This window comes from Sciurus carolinensis, chromosome 2 (assembly GCF_902686445.1).
Source record: "Sciurus carolinensis chromosome 2, mSciCar1.2, whole genome shotgun sequence".
Taxonomy (NCBI): domain Eukaryota; kingdom Metazoa; phylum Chordata; class Mammalia; order Rodentia; family Sciuridae; genus Sciurus; species Sciurus carolinensis.
This window is the reverse complement of record NC_062214.1, coordinates 44,855,346-44,873,148: the sequence shown is the minus strand read 5'-3', so window position 1 is coordinate 44,873,148 and position 17,803 is coordinate 44,855,346. Positions and strand designations below refer to the sequence as shown.

The following is a 17,803-nucleotide window of genomic DNA, read 5'->3' as shown; positions in this document are numbered from 1 at the left end:
ATTATAGATAATTAAACTATCTCAAGCCTTTTTCTTTCCCCCAGCAAACAGGCTGGGTCTCCAAAAATGACAACAAGTTGTAAATTAATCTGGAAAACAAAGCATGACAGATGAATGATTTGGTTGGAATTAATTAGGCACTAATTATATACTGGAACTAAATGAAGAATGAGACTCATTATAAAAATAAAACGCTATTCTGAGAAGATGCATGGCTACTGATACCTTTACCTTCTGTGGTAAAGTAGTGCTTCTTTATCCAGACCAGGGCACTTAAGCAATCTTCCTCATCATTGAGAGTGAAATGGTTGCAGGGAACTTTCCCAGTGTATGGCAGTTTACTGCTGTCTGGAACCTCTCTGTTTGTCAGGTGTTGTCCAATGTCAGCACCCGTAGGGCATGGGACCTGAGGTATGTTAAGGAAAAATGCTTATTTTAGTGGTTTGAGGTGAAGATCTGACACAGTTTTACAATCATGGTAATGATGATGACAATAAAGTGCACTTGGTTATGTCTGATAGAGGCATGTCCTTTTCTGTCCCCGGATATAATTAATCAGGTTTTAATTGAAAGGGGAGGAAACAAACAAATAAATAGACAAAACGACCATTTAGGGACAGTTCTCAGAAGGAATCCCTCTGGCTGTCCTGTTTTAGTTGTTTTTTTGGTTTTTTTTTTTTTGCTGCTGCAACTGAAAGACCAGACCAGAACAACTGTAGAGGAGGAAAAGTTTTTTGGGGGCTCACAGTTTCAGAGGTCTCAGCTGACTCCATTCCTTGGGTCTCAAAATGAAGCAGAACATCATAGCAGAAGAGTGTGGTGGAGGGAAGCAGCTCACATGATGATCAGGCAGTAGGGGGAGAGATTCCACTCACCAGATACAAAATACATACCTCAAAGACTCGTCCCCATTGACCCACTCCCTCCAGCCACACCCTACCCACCTTTAGTCACCACTCTGTTAATCCCATCAGAGGATTAGTTCACTGCCTGGGTTAAGGCTCTCACATCCCAATTATTTCTCCTCTAACCCTTCTTGTATTTTATTACACTTGAGCTTTTAGAGAACACCTCACATCCAAACCATAACACTGTCTAATGTTATACAATAAATTATTTCAAAATTTAGTGGTAGAAACAATTGTTTATTAGGCTTATAGATTCTGTAGGCCCCAAATTAAGACAGGGCAAGTTAGGAGCCAGTTTAACTGTTCCACAATGTTTAGAGCCTCAGATGGGCACACTCAACGGCTGAGGCTGACTTGGTGCCAGAAGGTGGAATCATTTGAAGATAAAGTATCTTAGTTCTTTTTCTTTTCCCACAAAATGTGCTGAGGACTCAAAACTACCATTATCTGCCAATCAGTTGATGTTATCTATGACCTGGAACACCCACATGTGTTTTCTCCTGTGACTTGGGCTTCCTCATAACATGGTGCCAAATGTCCTAATAGAGAGAACCAGTACAGAGCCCCTTATTCCTCTCTAACGAGTCCTGGAAGTTGGCTACCACCATATTCTATCCATTGAAGTAGAAACAGGAGCCTGCCCAGGTGTTATTATTTGCATATGGAACATTCCCCAAAGTTTCATGTGTCTCTAACTCGTGTTTGGATCACAAGGGCCATGACCTGCTCAATGGATCAATCTATTGATGCTAAGTGGATGACAGTGAGAGAGTAGACACTACAGGCAGATGAGGCATGGTTGGAGGAAACAGGTCACTGGGGGTGCGCCCTTGGGGGACTACATCTTGACCCAGGCCCCTTCTTCTTTCTCTCCCTCTGCTTCCTGGCTGCTATGAGCTGAGCAGTTTTCCTCTGCCACTCCCTTCCGCCATGTTGTTCCGCCTCACCTCAGGCCCACAGCAATAGAATCAGCCAACCATGGACAGAGTGAGACCTCTGAAACTGTGAACCCAAATTAAACTTCTCTTCCCCTAAGATGTTCTACGGTATTTTGTTTACAGTGACCCAAAGCTAATATACCAGGATCAAGAAGATAAAACCAAGACTCCACTTCTTCAAGCAGGAGTGGCAAAGCTCTGGTAGATAACACAGAACTGAATTTGACATGGCCTTGTTTGATTAAAGCAATCTGCCACAGAAGCAATTTTATCAGGTACTAAGATTCAAGTGTACAGAGGGACTAGGCAGAGAAATATAACAAGGGAAGTGGATTGTAGTTTACTTATGAAAATTACAGGATTACTATTCGCTTTGTCAGGGAAATATTCTCTCTCTTACTCTCTCCATCCTCCTTTTCTCTATTCACACAGAATCATCCCTATATAACTTCTGTTGTCTCACTTTTGACACTTACATGAGTGGAAACAGAAACTTTTCTCTGCTGAGAGGAAAGCAACAGTGGAATCCCAATAGAGGATGATGGCTGACACTTGTCCTCCATGTCAAGGATACAAACTGCAGAGCCTGTGTCCTGGCCAGAGTTCAGCCATGACCCAGCTCCATCCTGTTGTTGCCAGGAAGGAACTTGGGTCCAGGTTGCCAGGAGGTCTTCTCTCAGGGTGGGGTGCAGCTGCCCTGGAGGCCATTGCCTGCAGGTTTTCTCCTGGGGCACAGCTGCCCCTGACTCTGCTGCTGCAGGTGCCCAGAGTTCTTTTCTCTGGGTGCTGCTGCTGCTGTTGACTCTGTTCTAGTCGCCCAAGGTCTGCTCCCCTGGACACTGCCTGGGATGCCCGGAGGTCTTTTCTCTGGGTGTGGTTCTCAACACTGCTGCCACCACTGCTGCTGCCACTGCCCCTGATACCACTGCCACCAAAGCCGCTGCTGACGCTCCCCAGAGGTCACCTGGAGGTCTTCTCTCTGGGTGCCACTGCAGCTACCACCACTGCTGCCACTGACTCCCCACCTGCTGCCAACGCCACTGAGGACTGCGACTGCTACTGATCCCCTGCCTGCTGCCACTGACCCCTGCCACTACTGCTTCCACCACTGCCTAGAGGTCCGCTGCCAGGGAGGCTCCAGGTTTGGTTGCACGTGGTCACAGCTATTTTGAGACTCTGGCCAGATTCCGGGGTTTGGGGTACTGATGGGTTTGCTGCCACCACCATCTTGGGGCACAGCCACTCTTGTCTGGGGACACTGGCCAGGACCTGGAGGTTCAATGTCAGGGTGCCTGCAGGTTTGGCTGCACCTGGGGTCTTCCTCCTTGGAGTGCAGTTTGTAGCCATCTATTTACTCTCAGGATTGCTCATCCCTGGTGGTCTCTCTCCAAATTCCAGTGGCATTGAGATCTTGGGACATGGCCAAACCCAGGACACCTGAGGCCCAGATTGGTGAGATAGTGACTGGGACTGCCATGGCCTGTCTGGGCCAGGCAGTCTTATGAGAAGTCAGAGACAGGGCTGAGAAGCTTTTGGATGCTGGCAGAGACAGTTGTTCAATTTTCCACTGAGATTTATTTTATTTTTATTTTTTTCTTCTCTGGCATCTCTCTCCACCATATTTGGAGCAGGGAGTTTCCTGTGCATCAGTTTGTTGAAGACGGTGATATATGCATGGTGTTTTGCAGTTTTACTGTATATTCTTGTATTTCTAATTTTTTTTCCTCTTTATATGTATTTTTCCTCTCACTTGTCTGTTTTCCTGGATTCCCTTTCTACATTTTCACCACCTAGCAGTCAATCTCTCTTGGTTCCTCTTCTACTCTTTCTGTGGATCTTTGCTTCTGGCTTCTCTGTTTCTTCCTCATGAACATCATGTCTTGCACTCTTTCTGTCCTCTCTTTGTCCGCTATTTGAGATTGTAAATCCTTTTGGCAAATTTTCTGTTTATACTGTGGACAGTGATTGAAATCATCATTGCTGTTTATAGTGAGAGGGCAGTGGACGCCTTGGTGAAAGCTATTAGAGTTGAGGAATTATATTGTTTGCACTGGGTACTGTTGATATTGGTCTCCCTCTTAAAGGTGGGAGACTGGAAATCTTCAGTGACAATATAGGTTTACAGGAGTAGAATCTGTACTGCCTTAGATCCAGAAAGCTATATGGAAAACACATAAGCAACATGAAAAATCAAGGGAACGAAGTGCTGCAAACAAACCAAGATGCCCCAATAAGAGAATCCACAGACAACACAGTGGAAGAAATGTCTGTGAAGTAAAGGATGGTATAAAGAGTGAAATCAAAGAGAAAATACAAGAAGTGAAGGAACACTTCAATAAAGAGTTACAGATTGTGAAAAAAAAGCAGAAATCCTCAAAATGAAGGAATTGACGAACCAAATTGTAAATTCAATGGAAAGCATCACCAACAGACTAGACCATTTGGAAAACAAAACCTCAGGCAATGAAGACAAAATATTTAATATTAAAAATAAAGTTGACCATGCACAGAAGATGGTAAGAATTCATGAACATAACTTCCAAGAATTATGGGATAACATGAAAAGGCCAAATTTAAGAGTTATCAGGATAGATGAAGGAGCAAAGATACAAACCAAAGGAATGCACAATCTTTTCAATGACATAATATAAAAAAATTTCCCATACCTAAAGAATGAAATGGAAAATCAAATACAGAAAGCTTACAGTACTGCAAATGTCCAAAATTTCAGCAAACCCACACCAAGACACCTTATAATGGGAATAACTAAAATACAGAATGAGGATAAAATCTTACAGGCCATGTGAGAAAGAAAGCAAATTACATATAGGGGAAAACCAATTCAGATCTCAACTGATTTCTCAACCCAGACCCTCAAAGATGGGAGGGCATGGAATAACATATTTCAAGCTCTGAAAGAAAATGGATTATTACTACAGAGCTATAGTAATAAAAACAGCATGGTATTGGTACCAAAACAGACACTTAGACCAATGGCACAGAATAGAAGACACAGACAAACCCACATAAATACAGTTATCTCATACTAGACAAAAGTGCCAAAAACATTCACTGGAGAAAAGATAGCCTATTCAACAAATGGTGCTGCAAAAAATTGAAAGCCACATGTAACAAAATAAAATTAAACCTACCTCAATCTGCTTGAAACTCAACTCACAGTGGATCAAAGACTTGGCCCTAAAACAGAGATCCTGAGACTACTAGAAGAAAAAGTAGGCCCAAATCTTCACTATGTTGGCCTAGGATCTGACTTCCTTAAAAAGACACCTAAAGCACAAGAAGTTAAATCAAGAATCAATAAATGGGATGTACTCAAACTAAAAAGCTTCTTTTCAGCAAAAGAAATAATCAATAATGTGAAGAGAGAGCCTATAGATTGGGAGAAAATCTTTATCACATGCACATCAGATAAAGCATTAATCTCTAGGATATATAAAGAACTCAAAAAACTTAACACCAAAAAAACCAAATAACCCAATCAATAAATGGGCTAAGGAACTGAACAGACACTTCACAGAAGAAGATATACAATTGATTAACAAATATATGAAAAAATGTCCAACCTCTCTAGCAATTAGAGAAATGCAGATCAAAACTACCCTAAGATTTCATCTCACTCCAATCAGAATAGCAATTATCAGGAATACAAGCACCAATAAATGTTGGCAAGGATGTGGGGAAAAAGGTATATTCATACATTGCTGGTGGGAATGCAAAATGGTACAACCATTATGGAAAGCAGTATAGAGATTCCTCAGAAAACTTGAAATGGAACTACCATTTGACCCAGTTATCCCACTCCCTGGTTTATACCCAAAGAACTTAAAATCAGCAAACTACAGTGACACAGCCACAGCAATGTTTATAGCAGCTCAACTCAAAATAGCTAAACTATTGAACCACCTGGATGCTCTTCAACAGATGAATGGATAAAGAAAATGTGAATAGAATACTACTCAGCTTCAAAGAAGAATGAAATTATGGCATTTGCTGGTAAATGGATAGAGTTGGAGAATATCGTGCTAAGCAAAATAAGCCAAACTCCAAAAACCAAAAGCTGAATATTTTCTCTGATATGTGGATATGAATTCATAATAAGTGGGGAGGGATAGGGAAGAATAGAGTTACTTTATATTAGGTAGAGGGGAGTAAAAGGAGGGGAAAAGGTATGGGGGTAGGAAGGACAGTAGAGTAAAACAGACATTATTATCTCATGTACATATATGACTGCATGACCGATATAATCCTACAATATGTATAATCAGAAAAATGAGAAATTATACTCCATTTATGTATGATCTATCAAAATGTATAAATGTGTTCTACTGTCATGTACAACTAATTAGAACAAATTTAAAAAAAAAAGAAAAAGAAAGTGCTTGAGTCCAGTAGGACCAGATCTGATTGCTCAAGAAATGTCAGATACTTGGTTTTTTTACACAAACTCTGGACTTTTTATTACTTTGGTTCAAATAAAAAATTAAATACCATCATGAAAGCCAAATGAAACAGCATAGTGGCCTGAATTTGCCCAGTGGGCCACTATTTTGTTCTTTCAATTTGGCTAGTAGGTGCCAATTAAGCAGAGGGAAAAAAGAGGTAGGCACAGGGTTCGAACCTTAATGACAACTTGAGGCCTCTGCTGGAAGATCTATGTCAGCTGTCTTGCATATTCATGTGGTGAGGTCTAAGGATTGTCAGGCAGGACTACTACTACAAGTATGATGGGCAGAAAGTTCACCTGCAATGAAGAGGCCCCAGGCAAATTACTAAATTACAGAGTAACCCAATCTGCAGAATTACATAGTTACCTAATCTGAAGAATGGGGATGAAAAAAAAAAAAATGACACCCACTCCAAGGTGATTTTGCTTGGAATCACCTTAGAGTTACCATGAGGGTACATCAACTAACATATGTTCATTTCATAGAAAACACTCAACTGCCATTGGGGATTCTTATTGCCCTGATGAGGGCTTTCAGCACAGCATGCTCCTGTCTCCTGGGGCTGGCCACTCCCTTGTGGAAGAGAATTTCAGACCATTAGAAGGCTGTGTCTTAGGGTGAATAAGCATCATATTCCCATTGCTTCTGTGGACCTTTCCTAAATCAGCTTCCTGGGGTTGCGATGTACAAGTCTAATTCTGACTGGTTGATCATCCTAACCATCCTCAATCTTCAACTGTATGACTCGACATCTGGGGTGACTGAGCTTCTGGATGTGCCTCACTTGTTTTCTTCTTCTTCTTCTTTTTTTTTTTTTTAATATTTTTTTTCATTGTTGATGGACCTTTATTTTATTCATTTATTTATATGTGGTGCCGAGAACCAAAGCCAGTGCCTCCCACATTTGAGACAAGAGCCCTATCACTGAGTCCCAATCCCAGTCCTTGTTTTCTTCTTAAATGAATCTTTAAGAAACAAATAGAATAAGCCAGGTGTACACCCCTGTTTTTGTGGCCTAGCCTTTGATGCAGTCATGTTCAGCAGGTAATAGGTTTGTGACCTCTATATTGTCACCATGAATTTTGATCTTTGTCAGTGTTAATGCTTTTCTGTCTCCAATTTAACTTTGTAGGGTATTAATATTGTTGCTCTTTCTAGGAGCTGTGTGGATTTGTCTGACATAAGTCTTTTATGGTTCATTTTTAACTCTGTATTTTTAACTTTTTGGTGTTGTTTTGATTGGGTATTTCTCATTTTTTTTTAAATTAGTGTAAGAACAGTCTTGGTCTCACAACAGGGTAGTTTGAAAGTGTGAAATTCACTGACATAAATTGTATTTTTTCTCCCATGTCATTCTGGTTTGTACTTTCACTTTCAACCATTGTGGCTATTTTCCTCTTTTTATCATTTCCAGTGCTTGGAAAGTGAATTTCTTTACACTGTTTAAAAGCGTTCTTTAACTTTATTCCTCTAGACATTAATGGGTCAACCCTGAAATATTAACTTTGGGCTTCCTATTTAAGACAAAATAGATTTTCCCCTTTACATCTCTCTCCATATTTTCAGTAAGTTCTTGGTCTTTATTAGATTAGTTTAGATTGAGAGTCATGCTTTTCTATTTCATAGTTATTTTCAGATTTTAAAAAATTATTTAAATTTCTTCTAGAAATAATTTGTGGTGCTTGCTACCTGTCCTTGTACTATTGTGAAGTTCTAAATTTTCTTTTCTGTCTCAGTTATTTGGAGTACATTACATTTTACACCACGATGAAAAACATGGAAGATAATTTTTCTGAGGACTTGCACATAAGAGAATGGCTCTCCGCTATCTTCGAAAATGATAGAATTAAGTGAACATGTAATAATTGAACCATTAAATTTTCTCAGACTTCTGTGCAGTTTCATTTTCTTTTGCCATTTAACACTAAAGAGGAAATATTTTATGATTGCCTTATTTTTGTTCTTTTTTAAGGGGGTGCATTTGGTAATGTTATTTTCCTTTTGAAGCTTGTTCTCCGTCACCCCCATCTTCCTCATGCAACAATGAGAAATGGCTCATTCTCTAACATTTACCAGAGTATATAACTGAGAAAAAAAATTCCTTGATTTTGCTTGGAATCAATCAATTAGACAATATTTTTCTTAGGTAAGGAGAGTTTTCTTCTAGCATGTCTTAAGTTATTGTTGCAAGCCTGCCCAGCTTCAAGGAAGGGAGGCACAGACTCCAAATCTGATGTGAGAAGTATCAGGTAATTTGCAGCTATGTTTCAAAAGAACCATTTGCTTTGACTTTATGCTGTTACTCTTCCCTTTATTCATCTTCAGTGTGAGTTCTCTACCTCCTAGTTACTATCAAATGATAAGGGGAGTGCCACTCTCTGGGCTGTTCCCAGGAGGTAAATCCACCTAGACAACTCTTTACCCAGCCCCTGTTTGTAGCAGGCTCTCTCCTGGGGCTGCACTGTCTTGCTTACCACACTTTATTTACTCAGTCTTACATGTCATGAACCTCTCAAAGACCATGTCATATTGTTGACCCATATCAGGTTGACTATAAACTGAAGTACCCAGCTCTTTTTATTAAAAATTAGTGCTTTATAATTATACATAGTAGTTGTGTTCATCCCGACAAACTCAAACATTCATGGAATTTGATTTCATTTAATGATCCCTTTTTCCTCCCATCCTCCCTTCTCTCCAAAGTTCTCCTTCCTCTATGCTGCTAGACTCCCTTTTGCTTCATTATTTATTTATATTTGATTGGTTTTTCTTACTTATACATAAAGGCAAAGTTCCCTCTGGTATATTTATAGAGGCACATAACATGATTTTCTAAGAATTCATTCTGCAGTGCCTCCCCTTATCCACCCTTCCACTCTGCCTCTTGATCTTCTTCCACACTGCTGATCTTCCCTATATCTTTATGCTGTCCTATCTTTCCCTCCTCCTTTCCTTTATTTTACCCTAGCTTTTGAATATGAGAGAAAACATTCAACCTTTGACTTTCTGAGTCTGGCTTATTTCACTTAGCATGCTGTTCTCCATTTTCATCCATTTATCAGCAAATGCCACAATTTCATTATTCTTTATGGCTGAGAAGAACTCCATTATGTATATACACCACAATTTCTTAATCCATTCATCTGTTGATGGGCACCTGGGTTGATTTCATAATTTAGTTATTGTGAATTGTGCTGCTATAAACATATATAAACATGAAGTGGTAATATTGCTATAGTACATTGATATTAGTTCTTTTGGGGAAATACCAAGGAGTTGGATAGCTAGGTCATATGGTGGTTCCATCCCTACTTGTTTGAGGAATTTCCATACTGCTTGCCAGGGTGATTGTAATAGTCTGCAGTCTCACCAACAATGTACAAGTGTATATTTTGCCCTATATCCTCACCAACTTTTATTATTATCTGTATTCTTGATCATTGTCACTCTGACTGGAGTAAGGTGAAATCTTAGTGTAGTTTTGATGTGCATTTCCCTGATTACTAGAGATGTGAAACGTTTTTCATGTATTTGTTGGTTATTTGTGTTTCTTTTCTTGAGAAGTTTCTATTCAGTTCTTTTGACCATTTGTTGATTGGGTTATTCATTATTTTGGTGTTAAGTCTTTTTGAGTTCTTTATATATTCTGGATATTACTCCCCTATCAGGGGAGTGTCTGGCCAAGATTTTCTCCTATTCGGTAGGCTCTCTTTTCATGCTCTTAATCATTTCCTTTATGGTGCAGAAGCGTTTTAGTTTGATGGCATCCACTTACTGATTCTTGGTTTTGTTTCTTGAGCTTTGTTTTGTTAAGGAAGTCAGTGCCAGCACACCTATATGATGGAGTGTTTGACCCCATGTTTTCTTCTACCAGTTGAAAGAAAGTCTCTGGCTCTTTATCTGGCTTGGTTGGAGGAAGTTACCTAACCTGCTGACTTCCACCCCTTTGAATTACAGGTCCATGCCAGGAGTTTTCTCCTGGTCAGTACCAAACTCATTCAATTTTTGAGTTAAATTTGTGTTCTTCTTCCTTATGAGACTACCCAAGTCCAGGCAAAGAGCAGGTGTCCATCTCTCAGTAACCATTTTGAGTCATGTAGCTCCGTGATCTCATTGGAAGCTGTCTCAGAGTGGTTTTCAAAGGTGGCATGTGTTCATCAAAAAACCAGGAAAGCTGATGAAGGGGGTGGGTAAAGGAGTTAGAGGGTACTGAAAATGAGTTAACTAAATGCTAAATCATCTTCCAAAACAGAGAGGTCATGAATAATGGCAACTTCGCAGTTGGCAGAACAGGACAAAACTATAAACATGTTATTTGGAGCTATGGTAGTAAACACTTTAGAACAGCGAAATGCTTCAGGCTGTATAGCTCAAGAAAGAAGACTTGGAAGTAAGAGAACAGCCCTCCTCACTCTCAGCCCTGCAATACAATTAAAGATTTTACCTTGTGCACACATTTTCTGATAAAAATATTATGTGATATGCATTTACATATCAAAAATATTGCAGAATATTTTAGAGGGAAGCATGCCATTTAAAAGATCGGATTAGAGTTAAAGATTATAATTATATTTTATAACAGATTGTCTTCTTGCTTTGGGTTTAGCTTTTATTTTCATCATTTTGTTTGACAAAATTGGGACAAAACCATGAGAGAATTGGAGAGAAGGAAATAGAAAAAGAAATACCAAACTAGAAGGTCCCCAGTGAATTCAGTTGCCCTTTCTGTATCGCTCTATGTACCTTTGATTTTTAGGTCCTTCTGGAAAAATTAAATTGGAACTCCCTTTATCACTTCTTCATTTCATTTTTCCCACTGCAAAAAGGGCAAGAGCTTAATGTGCTGCAGAAGAAAGCTGCAGGGGCAGCTGGACACACATGGACAGATGCCTGAGTCACCGGACAGTTGGCCCAGTCCTCTGCTCAGTTTCCAAAGTACGCAGTCACCAGCAGCAGCTGGAACCCGGTGGGCAGGTGAGGGGGGACAGGCAAAAGTGGTGCATGGTGTTTTCTTTTGGCTTAATGTTTTTTAAAGTATGAGGAATACTGAAATATCAAAATGAGGTATCTCTTCGGTTCATTTTTATCCTTCAACCAGAAAAGCATTCTTTTCTATCCTTTGAGAATGAGACTTCTTAAAAAGAGAAAGAAAAATAAATTATTTAGAGATTCATCCAAGCTCCTTAAAGTGCAGTCTATTCACTAGCAGCAACAGCCTCACCAGGGAGCTTGTTAGGAATCACTATCTCAGGTTCTGCCACCCCACCCCAAGGCTCAGAATCTGCATTTTAACAGGACCCTCCAAAGCTTTGTGTGTGCACCATGCAGTTTGAGGAGTGCTTTTCTAGGATAAAGATGAGGGAATTTATCCTTAAGAAAATTCAAGCAGGAGATTCTCTGCCTTAGTTTATAATGATATGGGGAGCTTAACAAATACTGAAGAAGCTGGGTGTGGTGGCACACACCTGTAATCATGGTGTCTTGGGAGACTGAGGCAGGAGGATCCCAAGTTCAAGACCAGCCTTAGCAACTTAGCCAAAACCTATCTCAGACAAAAACCAAAAAGGCCTGGAAATGTAGCTCAGTGGTAAAGCACCCCTGGGTTCAGTCCCCAATAAAACAACAACAACAAAAACAATAAACGCGAGCTACCAGGCCCACCAACATAATTAAAATTTCCAGAGGCTGGGTCTAGGCATAGGTGTGTTTTCTAAGCACCCCAGGTGATCTCAAAATGCAGACAAAGCAGAGAACACTGCTAATGTGACTGCTCATCACATGCAGTAACAGCGCTAGGACTGAGACCCTGTCTGCTCCTGCTCCTGGCTTGGGAAAGTGAAGGAAGCATACGTGTGTTGAATCCACAACCATGCATGAGAGGGTCTGAGAAACCATCCTTGAGTTATAAAGCAATCTCTTTTCATTGGAGAGAGACTGTACTGTAGGCCACAGAAAATGCTAATGTGTACCAAGAAGTGGGAATATTAAAATCTGCTGCCTGAGACATTAACAGCTTCGGTTGAATCCAGCAATGCAGTATTCAAATGTGGCTTGAGAGATTAATCAAATGGGAAGCATGGTCACTGGGAAAGCAGTCAATCTGATTTCCTAGTTTTATAACTGAGAGACAAAATAAAATAAGGGTTGACAGAAGGTGCACATGTTTGAAATACTTTTGCGTGAGTGCATTGCCACAGCCAAATGTTAGCCTCTTGAGACATAAATTAATTTACCACAAATGCCTGCCTGGTTGTGTCTGGATTCTGCTATGGTGAGCCGTTAAGTGTTAGACTTTGGGACAACAGCTTCAAGAATGACATTTCTCCAACTTGCTGTGATTTTTTATCCTGGAGCAGAATGTTTTTCTTGGAATGGGTTTCTGAGAGGGTTTGCGGACACAATTCTGGTCATGTGCGCAGGTCTTGAAGAGCGCTTTTATGAATATAGAGAGGCAGCTGTCCGGGCAAGAAAGGATGCTCTTTACCCAGAGAGCATGTGCCCCAGTAAACACATTAACTGTGGAGAGCTCCAAACACATCCCATGTGCACAGCCTCACCTGGTACTGCTGCCCGGTACAGAGGATGAGGTGGTCATACAGCACGATTTGGTCCTTGGAAACCACGACGTGCTTGGCTGCTCGGTCTATGCCAGTCATTCTACCAACCACAACATTAACCCAGGAGCACAGTGACATCAACGCATAATCTTTATCATTAAAACAGTGGCTGCAAAGAGAGAAGCTCCATAAGTGACATTTGAGCAGCTGACAGCGGGCATTAATTAGACATCTGGTGAGCTGGTTCGAGTCCCCTAGTGAGCCAAGTCTGTGCTCTTGCTGTGAGTTTACCAGGAATGATACTCGAAGATTTTTCGTTATGAAACACTTAAGCACAAATTGACATCTTCCCATTAAAACTAAATTGTTCCACCTGGCTTAGGCCAGTCCACAAGGGGACAGAGGGTGTGTGTGCGTGTTGTGGGGGGAGAGATCACTTGTACACTTTCTTCTGCTTCTATTTCATGGTGGTTGTAAATCCACTTCAGCTGTTAAACTGTCATACTGACCACAGACACAATGGGAATGAGGAAGAAGAAGATGACATCACTGAGGACCCCCAAAGGCATGGGTCAGAATCCCAAAATGTTGAGATCCTATTTGCTAAAATTTTTCAGTCAATGACTTAATCTTAGAATTAACGACATATGGTTTCATGCCAAAACAAAAAAGCACATTTAACTTAAAGAAGTTGTCAGTTAGGGAATACGGTTCACAGCAAGTACAATCCCTGGAGACTTTTGGAATTCACTTTTCTGGGCAATGGTGATTTATAAGGGGTGTACTTGTATGTACCCCACGCCCAGGGTGAATGTTAATGCTGCTGCAGGGTACTGGTGGCTGTGTGGACTTTTATTTTCTAGGTTCTGTTGAGTTTGGGCACTCTCCTGTAATGTGACGAGAGTGGGTTTCTTACGTCTTTGGGGTTATTTAAAGAGTTTTATGAAGGATGTTACTAGAATTTTCTGAAAGGTGTGACCTTGTGTAAATGACTTTTAAATTATCCTTTTCTGAAGATGGTCAGTCTAAGGTGACAGGACAGTGTTTCATTTAAAATTAGGCCAGATGATCTTTCCAGAATGAACTATACCAGGTCTGAGTCCCTGCCCTTTTGTCAATAAGCCTGGACTTTGGGGACCCTGTGTCCCCAGTTTCTTCACCTCTCAACATGGGATAATTAGCCCACCCTACATTCACAGTAAGGAATGAACATGAGCATGTAGGAGATGATATTTTGAAAAGTGGAATGCATATGTGAAGGATATTATTTGAAATAATATTAATGATACATAATCCTGTTTACTCTCTTTGGAAGAAAACAGGATTCTGAAGAGGTAATGGGAGAACATTTTTTCCTTTTGATCCATACATGAGTCCATTCTTACCACACAAAGAGAATTCTAGTAATGGATGCACATTAAACCCTGTCACACAGCCCTGGCAAGAGATGGGAGCTCTGGGCTTTGTATCTCTATGTGAAACAACACTTAAAAACAAGAAAATTTCTCCTTAATAAAAAAAAAAAAAAGAAAGAAAAGAAAAAAAGAAAATCAGGGACTGGCCTGTCACAGGAAAATAATGGATAGTGAGATGAGATTCTTTTAAAAAGCCATTTTGATAGCTTTACAGGAATACAGGAAACTTCACTGGTTTTGTACATTCATGAGAGACCCACAAAGGATTGTTCTAGTTATACAATCTCTACTGTAAGCTGTCCAAGATGAGGAAAAATTAAACATAGTTAGTGTCCAGGGATTAGTCTTATGAGGATTTGCCCAAAGATAAAAGCTCTCAGGGGAAATTTGTGAAAGGCTAAGACAATACTATTTTTAATGACAGTAGGACGGCAGTGTTGATAATGTCAGAATGCATATTTCAGAGTTAAAATTTGAAGCTCTGTCCAGTGGGAACTGGCACTCGAGAACACTGATTTTTCAGGAACCTTTACTCAGATGCAAAAAGACGCATTGGAGGTTGTGGCTACTTATTTTTGCAGTCTGTTATTACTTGAATGACACTTCTTATTTTAAAATCTCACAGTGTAAGCGATTGCTATCCAGTGTGGATATTACTATCCATCTGGACCTTGTTTAATTTCCCCACAAGGGAAACTATAAGTAAAATTTCTTCCAAAATTATTTCCTATGCAGAGTAAATAGTGTTACGATTCTAACATGGGAGTGACTGCCTCCCAGCTTGGTGATAAGAGACATACCCCTGCCAGTGTTCTCTGGAAAGGAAGAACCAAAAAAGGCACATCAGTGAAACTTCATGTTGTCTCAAGCGAGCCTGACCCTGACTTACAAATAATATGAAAGGGGGTTAGGAAAGTAGCTCAGCGGTAGAGTGCTTGCCTAGCACACACAGGGCCCTGGGTTCAGTCCCCAGCACCACGGGGGCGGAAATGTGAAATCTTTATAGAAAACTCTGGAGACAGATAATGAGAAGGGGGGTGATGGGAAGCAAAAATTCAGGAAGAGGAAATTTCTGGAAGAGGACATAAATGAGGAGTGGACTGCTCATTCAATGTTGTAGTGCCCCCAAACCTAGTGGGCAGAAGACTTAGCCAAAGCTCCAGGTGTACAATTAGAAGCCAACTCCACAGGAGCAAATAGAAGTCAGTGGAGACCTGCACCTCATGGAATCAGAACCTTCAGAACTGGAAAAAAACCTTAGAGGTTTTCAGAGAGGATTAATTGTGACATTCTTAGAAGAAGGACTGTTACAATTAACTTTCAATTACTCAGGGTTGATTGTCCAATTAGTGGCTTCTCCTCCTTCCTGTTTTTCCTGCCTTCCTGCTGCTTCCTTTTAGCTGTGTTCTGGGCATGTCATTTACACCTCCATCAGAGGTTGGACAGAGTGGGGCAGGGGGCTTGGGGTGGACAAAATTGCTATGCAAAAAAAAAAAATAACCATAATAATGAAGCAAAACACTGGTTAAGGACAATCATTTGGAATGAGGAGTTAAAATTATTGAATTAAATTATTTAAATTATTAAATTTATGGATGTTGTTTGTCCTTGTTATTTTTAGACTCCATAATCAGAATTTCCTTTATTTTTGTATAAGGACCATTTGAAAAGGAACATCCTGTTAATAGTTCAATCTGTGGTTTCCAAGAATTAGGATATTATGTAGTTGCCCAGGTGAAGGGATGGGGCTGTGTTTGGTGCCTGTCTCATTAAGATTGAGGGAATGTCTACAATTCTTTGGAGGCAACATTAGTGTATCCCACATCATTTATTAAGAACCTACTTATATATGAAGCACTGTCTCAGATACAGGGAATTTATCAGTGAACAAAAAGGCAAAAATTCCTTATGGAGATTACATTATGGTTGAAGGACCCAGACCCATAAAGAAAAAACATAGTTTTAAAATGCAAATTATGTAACAATCAGAAGGATTTCAGTAGCAATAAAAATAAAATAGTGCAGAGTAAGGGGGACTAGAGTGTGTTGAAGTGTTGGTTGCAAATGAGTCGGGTAGTCAGGGTAGACCTCATGGAAGAGGTAAAATTTCAGAGAAAAAAAGCAAAGACCCCAAGGTGGGGACTTGCTTCTTGTGTTTGAGGGACACTAAAGTTGTTGATAGGGCTAGTGTGAAGAGAAAAGAGTAAAAAGTAAAGATGATGTCATTAGAAGTAGATAGGAACAACAGACTTTAGTGTCAGAACATTCTAGAACTGTGATGATGAAAATGTCTGTAACTAAACTAGTATGGTAGCCACTGGCCATATGTGGCTATTCTGAGCTCTTGAAATGTGGCTAATGTGATTGAGGAACTGAATTTCTTCATCTCATTTAATTTTAACTAATTTAAATTTAAATAGCCCCATGTGGCTAATAGCTGTTCTCTTGGACAGTGCAGTTCTGGGCCATAAGAAGTGGACATGATTGGAGTTGCATTTTTGCAGTGTTGCTGTGGCAACTGTGTTGAGAATGCAAAGAGGCAAGGACAGAAGCAAGGACATCTGGGATATGGGCCTCACACCTACCCTGCAGGGACCAGGCAGAGATCTTCGATGAGTGACTTCCTCCAGGCCCTCAATCTGCCTATGAAGTAGCATTACATCAGTAGAAAGTCCTTTACACCATTCTCTCCTATATCACACGCACCCTCGGGATGGACAGAACTTCTACCAAGCTGGTTGCATTAAAACTCCTCTTAACACATCAATAACACCAGCATTTCCCATGAATCATGTAATTTACAAAGATGGAAAGTGTGGAAAGGGGATGTCCATTGTATCAATCCTTTTTTCTTGGCTGGAATTTGGTGTTATGCTAATTTTAACAAATATTCCACCAGCATGGCTTATCATACACATTTCACAATCAAAAGAACTAAAGCTCAGAGAAATGAAATCTCTCACTCAGACTGTTAGTGATAAGGGTAGGATCTGAATCCACATCCTCCTGTCTCAAATCCTGTGTCCTCTACTGCCCTGTAATGGCAATCTTCCGAGGAAGAAAAAAAATATCAAAGTTTATAGTCTGGTAAAGATAGTAGTTCAAAATGAGGCTTGTTCTGCTGGCAAGGAATCTATGGTTTTTCTCACTGTTTGAAGGCAAAGCAAGTCTTTGAGGAAAGAGGAAAGGGGGTTCCTTCATCATAGATTCTGAAATAAATTGTTCCCCTGGGAAGAATAATTTCCTTACTCTTCATTAAAAAAAAAAAGTTGGTAGATTGTTTCTGGAGGCAGGAAGTCTAATATTTCTGTGTTCGTGTTTTGCTATAGAAAATTAAAATTAGTGGAAGCTGTGTGATAATGGAACAGTATTTTCTAGAACAGATGTTGTCAAATAATGATTCTATTGGAATGAAAAAAAATAGAGCTTGCCTGGACTGGAATCAAAGGTGCCCAGTCAGCACCTATTACTAATGGCAGGGTGAGTGTGAGCCCCAAACCCCACTATGGTGCCCTGTCA

At 40.2% G+C, this 17,803-nt stretch overlaps 1 protein-coding gene across 4 annotated transcripts in view; it reads right to left on the bottom strand.

Moving 5' to 3' along the window:
* Cfap61 (cilia and flagella associated protein 61) overlaps positions 1-17,803 on the bottom strand; it is a 283,555-nt gene that overhangs the window by 96,131 nt on the left and 169,621 nt on the right. For all 4 annotated transcript variants that reach the window (XM_047537641.1, XM_047537646.1, XM_047537643.1 and 1 more), the window contains exons 20-21: positions 12,870-13,038; positions 232-406 (exon numbers count right to left, since the gene is read on the bottom strand). In XM_047537641.1, the coding sequence (XP_047393597.1) occupies positions 232-406; positions 12,870-13,038 (344 nt within the window). The remainder of the gene's footprint in view (positions 1-231; positions 407-12,869; positions 13,039-17,803) is intronic.